Here is a 10,617-nt window from a genome sequence, read left to right on the forward strand (position 1 = left end):
GGAACATATATTAATTATTATTACTAAAATACGTAGTCCCCTGGATTATCCAAGATTTAGTTAAATTTTTATTGAAAATTTGCATTTCCAACTCAACTAAATTTAGCTATGTGTTGTGGGGAATGATAGAGCTATTGATTGATGTCTATTGAAAGGACATATGATAAAAATCTTGGAAATCTGTTTAAATTCTGTTTAAATATGTTTGAAAATTCTCCAGGTAAGAATATCTTAACATTTATTAACTTCTTTCTTGGTTTTAGGAAAGATATGTAGCAAGCTTGATGCCTTTGCAGAAAAGTATTTCTCCATGGAAGGTAGGAATATATTTAAGTAAATTCCTATTTGAGTCCTCTAACTGTAATTACTTAAATATATCAATTTCTAATATTTAAATGTAGCATATGCCCTTTTCTAGAGTCCACCTCAATTAAGACAGTTCCTTCCAGAAGAATTTATGAAAACACTAGAGAAAACAGGACCTCAGCTAACCTCTAGAATAAAAGGCGATTGGATTGGACTTTACCGGTTAGTTCCTTTTTCACCCATATGTAGTGTGATATTAAAAATATAATAGAAGACTAGATTTAAATTTTGATTTTTAAAAAAATTCCATTGTTTGACATGGTTCTACATATGTAGGCCATATTGAGGTGAAGAAATAAGTCATAATCAAACTTAGCTATCTTAAATTTTTTTCTTATAGGCATTTTCTAAAGTCTCCAAATTTTGATGGCTGGTTCAAGACTCGGCGGAAGGAAATGACCCAAAAATTGGAGGCACTGCATCTAGAAGCGCTTTGTAACGAGGTTAGACAATAGTGTTTGGGGCTGGCCCTATAGCCTAGGTTACAGGAAGCAGAATCCCACATGACTGGCCGGGGTCTCGAAAGGCATGCTGGGAGGGTGCACATTTGTGCACTAAATCCTGACAGAATGGAGAAATGGAGTAGAAGGGATTGCATCATGACATGCCCATTAGTGGGTGCTTTCTGCCTCCCCATCCTTTTCATTCACTCTGTCAAGTGTACACATCCTCTGACACTTACAAAAAATGGAGAGAGGCCAGCAGATGACCTGGTGGTTCAGGCACTAGATGCCCACATAGCCGACCTGGGTTTGAGCGCCAGATCTGGCGGCTTCAAAATCACACCAGGCATGTCTACTTGCCTGTCTAAAATCCCAAGAGAAGAATAGAGGAAAGGGAATTGCAGTGTGGCCATCCCCACTGGAGGGGGTGATTTCTCACTTTCCCTCACTCAGTCTCTCTCCAGCAAGTGTACATACCCTATGGCAAAAAACAAACAAACAAACAAAAAAACCCAGAGGGACCAGCAGGTGGCATGGTGGTTAAGGCGCTGGGAACTCCCACATGGCTGACCAGGGTTCAAGTCCTGAAACTGGTGGCTTGCTTTCTCACTTCCTCTATCTCACTCTCACCCGTCAAATTAAAAAATAAATGAATGAATAAAATTAAAAAAAAAATTATAAAAAAACCCAGCATGATTAACACCTGTTCCAAATAAAAATATTGTTAAGCATTTAAAGGTGATGTGCATATACATTTCTCTATAAACAGTTATAATAACTAACTTTTCTAGATCATGTACTGAGTGCCAAGGACCACGTAGGTGCTTTAAATGCACAATCTCTCTTTTGTTCTTTTTTTGTTTTTTGCTATAGGGTGTATGTGCTCACCAGAGAGAGAGAGAAAGGAAAAGTGAGAATTCATCCCCTAGGGAGATGGCCAAGCTGCAATCCCTTCTCCTCCATTCTCCTCTTGGGATTTTGGGCACACACACACACACACACACACATGTCCAGCATGTTTCTCAAGCAACTTGGGTCCAGGACTCAAACCGCTTAGTGGGCCATGTGGGAGCCAGTCACCTTAACCACCATACCATGTAGCCGTCCCCATAATTAATCTCTTTAAATGATCACAATAATTCAGTGAGGTACAGGTGCTGTGATCTAAATACACCTGCAGCTTAGAAGTTAAGTGTACCCACCCAAATCCTATCACTGCTAGTATCCAAGCCAGCAGTGTGCTGCAGCCATGTGCATTTGCTCACAAGAGCTGATTGTGCACATCTTTTCCGTACTCCAGATTCAGTGACCTCAGGTTGGTAGCTTGAAATCGCCTACAGTGGGAGTGTTATACCATAGAAATTGACAAATGCCACAAACCAGAGCCTTTTTCTGGCAGACTAGTTGTCAAATATTAACCAGCATATCACTAGATGAATTGGGATTCAAATTCAAGCAGTCTAGCTTCAGATTTTTTCCACTTTGGCTTGTTCACCCTTTCTAGTTGGTATTAACAATTATGTCAGGTGTTTGACTGATTTTTCATGTTCTGTCATTTATCTCAGGCTATTTTAACTTAAACTGCTTGTGAACATATAAAGAATAATCTTATTTTCATATATATTTAGCTTGAAATGTGGAGTTGGGCTAGCCTTGGTATTAACTTTCTAATGGTAAACTCCCAAGGACTGTGACTTTAAGGAGTATGATGACAGCAACCACAGCATAATCACAGGAAGAGCTTGTTGGCAGATGCAAAGTTCACATTCAATAATGTATTCATGCTCAGTTATCTTGATTCATTAGCTTACTTTCCTTTTTTTTAATAAAGATTTTTGCCATAGGGCCCATGTGCTTGCTAAAGAGACAGAGAGAGATGGAGGGATAGAAAGCAAGAAATCACTTCCTAGGGGGAATGGCCATGCCACAATCCTTTCTTTTTTCTTTTTTCTTTTTTTTGGAGAGATTTTCACTATAGGGTGCGTGCGCTCGCCAGACAGAGAGACAGAGAGACAGAAAGCGAGAAATCACCCCCCAGGGGGATGGCCACGCCACAATCCCTTCTCCTCCATTCTCCTCTCGGGATCTTGGGCATGCACGCACATGTGCCCAACGTGAGTTTTAAGCCACTGGGTCTGGGACGCAAACCGTGGTCTACTACGTGGGAGTCCAGCGACATAGCCATTATGCTAACTGCTGTTTCCCAACCACAATCCTTTCTTATCCATTCTTCCCAGGATTTTGGATACACATACACACACACACACACACACACACACACACACACACGATGTGAGGTTTTTTTGTTTTCTTTATAGGCTAGAAAGTTGGGGGGGTTTTATAGAATTATTTTATTCTATTCATTATTTATTTATTTTAATTTGACCAGAGAGGGACAGAACGAGAGCAAGAGAGAGAGAGAAATCGAGAAAGCAAGCCACCAAGTCTTGAATTCTGGTTGGCCATGTGGGAGTCCAGCGCTCTTAACCACCATGCTACCTACTGGCCCACCTGTGTGAGTTTTAAGTCACTGGGTCCAGGACTCAATCTGTGGTCGACTCTGTGAAAGTCCAGCAACATTACATTACGCCATCTGCTGGCCTCAGCTAACATTCCTTTTCAATTTCAACTAGTGGGAGTAGCATTTAGTATTGTAATTTGAGTTGAAATTTTTGTTTTTCTTGCTTGATCTTAAAGCACTACCTCAGAAAAGAATTTTCTGTTGTTGTTTTTTTTTTTTAAAGAATTATGTAATTTTTTTTTGAGAGATTTTTGCTGTAGGGTGTGTTCACTCACCAGAGACAAAAAATGAGAAATCCTTCCCTGGGGTGATGGCCACACTGTAATCCTGTCTCTTCCATTCTCTTCTCAGGATTTTGGGCATGCATGAACATGTGCCTGGTGTATTTCAAACTGCTGGGTCTGGGACTTGAACCATAATCGCCTATGTGGGAGTCCCGTGATGTAATCATTACACCATCTGCTGGCCCCCAATAATTATTTAATTTTATTTATTATTATTATTTTAAAATTTGACCAAACAGGAACAGGACACCAGGGAGTAAGAGAACAAGCCACCAGGTCCAGGACTCAAAGTATAGTAGGCCATGTGGGAGTCCAACACCTAACCACCATACCGCCTTCCAGCCCTAGAAAACAATACATTTTATTTTATTGACAAATTGACAACTGTTCTAGCTAATGTTAAAAATAATCTAATTAACAGTTATCAATATCAATAGAATTATTCTTGCACTGAAATGCTATATCTTGTTTAAATACTTATTCCTTTCAGTCTTGTTCTTCCTTCCCAGTAGTCTTGCCTATTGAAATAGTTAAGAATATTATTTTGAGTACTGGCTGATTTGGGATGTCCTTATTGTTCTAGGACTTACTTCTCTGGATCCAGAAACACACAGAGGTAGAAACTGTAGACCTTGTATTGAAGCTGAAAAATAAGTTGGTATGTAGCCAAAGCAGCCAAAGATGAAATCTACTCTTCTGAGAAGATATTTTCCTCATATTTGAGCTGATAGTTCATGATGTATCATAGAAGTATCTTTTTGAAATGAGAGGATTAAGATTGCCTGATTGATGATAGAACTGACTGAAAATACTTGGTCACTCAAGTAGGCCATAATGATGGCATACTATCCTGAAGTTTATGTGGACTCTAATGAGCTGAACATTGTCACTTATGTTTAATACTACATAATGTGCCTAAATTCTATCTATTAATTTACATAAAAGCCTTTTATGGAGCTCAGCAATGTATTATTTAAATGGCATCATCTTTGCTTTTTTAATTTCTGTAAGTTCTAGTTTAACACCAGGTTTCCAAAGTGTTAAACCATTAAAGCTGTTTATTTAGAGAATATAATATATTGTCTACGGCCATACCACTCTGAACGCACTGGATCTCGTCTGGTCTCGGAAGCTAAGCAGGGTCAGGCCTGGTTAGTACTTGGATGGGAGAGAGTATAATGTATTAATACAGATCCAGAGTATAAGTTAAATGCTCACGCATGTTCTTTATGTAGTTACAGGCCGATCGAGAGCGTCTACCTGTGAAAGCTGACACTATGGAAAAGTTACGGACACACATAGATGCAATTATCTTAGCATTGCCAGAGGACCTGCAAGGCATACTGCTCAAAACAGGCATGACATGATACTTGCCAGAATTTTCCAGCCAAAAAGGATCATGCACCACGAGCTTACTGACATCACAGCCAGACACACAGAAGATATCTCTTGATGGTAGTGGAGTGGAAAATAGCAGTGAATGCTAGATACAGGGTGGAAAGACTGTATTGTATAACCAGACCTTTTTAGTGCATTATTTTTAAAAATGGATATCTGTGGTGGTTCCACTTTCATACTGAAACACCGAAAGGCATTTCTATATTTTTAATCATGTTTTCTAAAGTGCTCTTATGAGAGACCTGTGGGGCCATCAGTATACATGATTCCAAACTGCAGTGCTGGCATTGCAGATATTTTTTTAAATTGGTGCTGCTTTGCCCAATCATGTTAAAACTCAGGGTACTGGATATAAAAATAACTTTCACACTGGCTGTCTTCTTATGAAGGAAGAGACTGAACTGTCCAACTATAGATGCTTATGCAGTGCCTTCTGTTGTCCTGTATGTTTCACAAAGTCCAACTGCTAGTCTTGAAGCTTTTTTGTAGCTTGATTATGATATGTGATTTTACAAGGCGTTCTATAATCATTGCTTAAAAATGTTTCCTGCTGCCTACTGTGTTTATTAATGGGTATGGTGTTTTTTAGATTTTTTTGTAATTTATTGTCATACAGATTTTCATTTCATTTTCTTTACCATTTTCAATATTTAATCTTGTCAGTTTCTCTAATGACAAGGCATCTAGTATTAATTATGGAAGTGTTTATTTTCTCTCAGCCTTTACTAACTGAAGCTGTTTAATTAGCTTGGATGTTTTTCAAAGGCGCTCTAATTATAAACCTCATAATCAGCTGTTTTTTAATATGAACTATTCTGATTTCAAAGGCATTCATAAGCCTTTTATGTGGCAGGTATATGAGTGATTATAAGATTGATTTCCACCATTATTTTTGAGGTCATTTTTTCCAGAACACTTTCCCTGCTGTTTGTTGTTTAATGTGGCAACTTTTGCCTGAATCACTGTTATACCCAGTTTTTGTTGTTGTTTTGAGTGTTTCTGTTTTGTTTAAACTATACTACCTTGCCAAAAATAGAAGGATGTGATTTAGTAAAGTTGTTTGGTTTGTGTTGAATAGGACTGTTCCACAGAAGCCACTATTTAAAAGTTCCACCTGACAGCACATATGTAAATAGCTGTATCTTGAATTACTCTCTGAATAACCAAATTTAGTTGTATTTGTAAAAGAAATGGCTTCAGAAGCTATCTCTTGTTCTTATTATATCTTGATGTAACTCTGAAGGGCATTTCCTACTCAAGAAACGTTCTTGTGTTTGCAACTGTGTTCTTATACCCAAATGTGCTCTTTTCTCATGGATACAGTCTCTTGAAGCATACCTCAAAGTCACAGAAAGAAAATGGCATTTGGAAGATATCATTTGCCTTGATCATATGAGTTATTTTGTGAAACAGTTGACCTGTCAGGAAAGGGACAACTACTTTTATATGCGAAAGTATTTCATAACTTTCTAGGAAACCTTATTTAGGTATAAATAATCATCTTATTATTTTCCAGAAAGGTGTATTTTAATAATCTTACAATTTATATACAGTTTGTGACCAGAATTTGAAAGTCATTAGTGTCATATCAAGGATCTTTTAAATTATACCACTACAGGATGTATCATTTCAAGTTTATTTTGCACAGCTAAAGAGTAGCAAAAGATGCCAGTTAGCATGATAATGGTGTCTTTGTATTTACTGTATTTAACTAAATCCTAACACATGTTGAAAACCATATCTTACTTACCCAGTTTATCTCTTAATTTCAAATTATGTACTCGTAAAAATAACTTAAAGTCATATTGGGAACCTGAGAAAGACCGACTGGTGATTTAATGTTTTGGTATGATTTTTTTTTTCTTAAAAAGTCTTTCTTAATATTGAAACCCTGCCATTTAAAGTTTTATCTCCACCAGCACAGAAGGAATCACTGTTTTAAGAGTGTTGTGTAATGCCTAGTGCCTTCTATTTACAGTGGGAAGAATTTGTGAAGGCATTTATGGTCATTACTGAGAAATGAATTAAAGGCCTTGGATTTTAAAGCACTTGGATATCTTGTGTTGTTTCTGAGTGGGGATGGAATACTTGGAAAAAGTGCCTAGTTAAAAACACCTGTGGGGGCCAGCAGGCGACATAGTGGTTAAGGCACTGAACTCCCACATGCTGACTGTGGTTGGAGTTGGGCCCAGTGGCTTGAAACTCATGTTAAGCAAGTCTGTGTGCCTTCCTAAAATATCAAGAAGAGAATGGAGAAGGGATTGTGTAGCGTGGCCATTCCCCCAGGAAGTAAGATTTCTCTCTTTCTCTGGCCAGCAAGCACACATACCCTATAGCAAAAATCTCTTCAAAAAAATAAGAAAAAAGGAAATGAGCTTCATTTTATATCCTGACAGTTTTTTGTTCTTTAAATGATATTCAGGGACCAGCAGATGACGTAATGATTACATCGATGGACCACGTGAGATACAGCTGCCTTAACCTACATGCTACCTACTTGCCCTATAGTAAGTTTTTTTTAAAGAATTACTTTTATTTAACTTTACTTATTTATTTATTTATTTAGTTTAATTTGACGTGAGAGAGAGGGGGAGGAGTGAGAAAGCAAGTTGACAGGTCTGAGACTTGAACCGCGGTTGGCCATGTGGGAGTCTAATGCCCTTAACCACGCCACCTGCTAGCCCCTATAGTAAATTTTTTTAAAGAGAAAAAAATTTTACTAAACTCAAAAGATTTAACAAGCATTTAGCAGTCCTCAAACAGATATTTATTGAAATAAGTTAAGTCTAATGTGTCATTCGCTAAATAATAATTTAATGCTGCAGTAGACAAAAACTTAGTAAAAATATCAGTCTTCATGGAACTTTCCAAGTTAAATGTTTCTAATACAGGCATTATTTGTCAGTGAGCCATGGCTGACCTTCACATAGATTTTTCTTGGTAGAGCTGCAATTATGGTCCTGGGAAATATAATTTAACTCATTAGGTACTGGTGCAGGGATATGGTTATCTCCCATTTCCAAAGACCTAAAGTCACCTTCCCCATTGTCCAAGAGCTCTGTTGAAATAATTGTAGGAGACGATTCTATTAAAATTTTTTCATAAGTCTGACTAGTATATGAGGAAACTAGTGGTATGTTCAGATTTACCTGTAATATCAATTTAATACTTCATCCATTTAACAAGTCTGTTGATTCACGATCATCTGGAGACCCACAGTGGGTATATGTTCTGAATTCCCACTTGGAAATAATCCACTCTGGGGGGAAGACATAAGAGAAGCTAGTTTTTCCTTTTTGCCTTTAGTTTTTTTAAGAAGTTTTAGACAGACTGGCAGGTGGCATGGTGGTGGAGGCACTGGACTCCCACATGGCTGACCGCAGGTCAGGACTTAGATCTGGCAGTTTACTCTCTCATGCTCCTTCCTGCTCTCTTTCTGTCTCTTGCTGGTCAAACCGAAGAACAATAATAATAAATAAAATTAAATATTTTTAAAAATGTATGAATCTGACCTTCAACAGAATCCCGATTTGCTGAAGAAACAGCATTTTCATTTCTGTGAGAAATGTGGAAGTGAGATCTAGCTTACATGCTTTCACACTTCTTCAAAACTTCTGAGGCAGCAGTCATAGCTTGTGGCCAAGTGGCTGTGCTGTCTGATAGTGGAGGGCTTAGGCTTTCTTGGATACCCAGGTGGATTCCTGGTTTATACCTTTAGTTTTAAAGCCACCAAATTATTTGCTCCTTTAACTAAAGGCTGCAAATCAGTTGTAGAGTTTCTATTATGAGTTGAAACATAAGGTAGCTTAAAAGAAGCACCCCAGCTTAATAAACCTTGAACGCAACTGTCCACAAATGGTTTCTCCTGACTTTGTGATTTGGTAATGACTTTGTTCTTAACTGTTAGAGAACCTGATGCAGTTTCTTTTTTCTTCAAATTAGATACCAGAGATGTAACATGTTCTGGTTTTAATTTGTCACTTTTGTGGTGTAGGAATTATTTTTACTGAGTATCCTTAATTTCTACTGACTGCACTCCCTGTTTAAGACCAATAGCATGCATATTATTCACAGATGTAGTCATTGCGTCTTTTGTATTGAGCTGAAGTAATTGCATGGTTTGTATTTACAGCTTGAGATGGAAAGCTTAAATCCACAAATTGTCTTGGATAAATTTTTCTTTACATGGCACTGACACTGAAGAAGCCACTGTTGATTCTTTTGACTGCAAAGCATTTGTTTGGACTATCTATTTATTTATTTATTTGCTTGCCACAGGTTTATTTTCTAATAGGAATGCTTCCGAGTTACTTTGAAAAAATGATGCAGTATTATGGGCAGTTTAAGTATCAAGGGTAAAATACTGTCAACCAAACCTTCTGGACCTGAAAGTAAATGGTCTCCATGACCTACAGCTTTGTCCTGTGGAAGAGTGTGAGGAGCAGCTGGCACATTCGTTGGGTGAGCAGCATCACCCACAGAACACGATGCTGTAGATACTGGTATCTCAACGTGGAAAGACTGGTGAATATCAGTGTTAAGTGGAAGGCAGACAGTTTCTTCATCTGTCACTTAATGTTTTTCTTTCCCAAGTAATGGCATCCATTTCTGATACAGAAACTTCAAATGTTTCATGCCTTTCCAAACAACGTTTTTTTTTTGTTTTGTACCTTTGCTATGGGGGGCATGTTTTCACTAGAGAGATAGAGAGAAGTCAGTCCCAAGGGGGATGGCCACACCACAGTCCCTTCTCTATTCTCCTCTCAGAATTTTGGGCACATACACACACATACCCTCCATGGTTTCAAGCCACCAGGTGTGGGACTCAAGACAGTGAGTCAGCCATACAGGATCCAGCCACATTAAGCTCCACACCACCTGCTGGCCCAAAAAATACAGGTCTTTTAAGTCGTCATTTTCCAGCCAACTTCCATCAGCATTTAAAACTCAATGTTATAAAATGGGTATTTGCTTGGTAATGAATTACAGAAATTATAAAGACAGTCTTCAAAATGAAGTACATAGTGCTGCAGGTCACTTTGGTAATCCTTCAATGAAGTGCACCATCAATATGAGAGAGATTTTGGGACCAGCAGTTAGCGTAATGGCTATGTCGCTATGTAGCCAGGTTTCTAAGATCGTTCTTTTATGAGGTTTATTTGGAGTGTGACAATCTTCCAAATCAAGAAAATTATATTACGTGATTTTGAGCCCAAAGAGGATAGATGAACTACAGAACTTCACACAAAAAGACTCCTGAAAACTAATTTAGTAAGTCTTTAAGGCTTTTTCCCCCCTTTGGCTACAGGGCACATATGCTTGGTAGAGAGGAAAAAAAAAACACTCCCTAGGCGTGATGGCCACACCACAATCCCTTTTCCTCCATTCTCTCCTCAGGATCTTGGGCACTGCACACAAACACACCTAGCATGATTTTCAAGCCACCAGGTCCAGGACTAGACCCACAAAGTCAGCCATGTGGGATCTAGCGCCTTAACTTCCCTCCAGGCTGCCTACTGTCCACCCTTCTCCCTTTTTAATAAGATGTATATCTTATTTTCTAACCATGAAAACATGATAATGATATATATATATATATTTTTTT

General features: G+C 38.1%; 2 protein-coding genes and 1 pseudogene across 2 annotated transcripts in view; 2 read left to right on the forward strand and 1 right to left on the reverse strand.

The window, feature by feature from the left end:
- Positions 1-248: 248 nt before the first annotated feature.
- LOC102474817 (protein DENND6A) lies at positions 249-7,060 on the forward strand. Its single transcript, XM_006167461.3, has 5 exons — positions 249-317; positions 419-528; positions 707-809; positions 4,198-4,272; positions 4,850-7,060. Exons 1-5 carry the CDS (start codon positions 285-287, stop codon positions 4,979-4,981), a joined length of 453 nt encoding a protein of 150 aa, XP_006167523.1. The 5' UTR covers positions 249-284; the 3' UTR covers positions 4,982-7,060.
- Positions 7,061-7,454: 394 nt separating this feature from the next.
- Positions 7,455-10,617, forward strand: part of LOC102475234 (ADP-ribosylation factor 4-like) — a 21,148-nt gene continuing 17,985 nt past the window's right edge. Inside the window, exon 1 of the mRNA XM_014583808.2 lies at positions 7,455-7,519. Within this exon, the coding sequence (XP_014439294.1) occupies positions 7,465-7,519 (55 nt within the window). The 5' untranslated portion in view covers positions 7,455-7,464. The remainder of the gene's footprint in view (positions 7,520-10,617) is intronic.
- Positions 7,758-9,875, reverse strand: LOC102476054 (SUMO-specific isopeptidase USPL1-like; annotated as a pseudogene).

The sequence above is a fragment of the Tupaia chinensis genome, unplaced genomic scaffold, assembly GCF_000334495.1.
Source record: "Tupaia chinensis unplaced genomic scaffold, TupChi_1.0 Scaffold144804_1, whole genome shotgun sequence".
NCBI classification, from domain to species: Eukaryota; Metazoa; Chordata; class Mammalia; order Scandentia; family Tupaiidae; genus Tupaia; species Tupaia belangeri.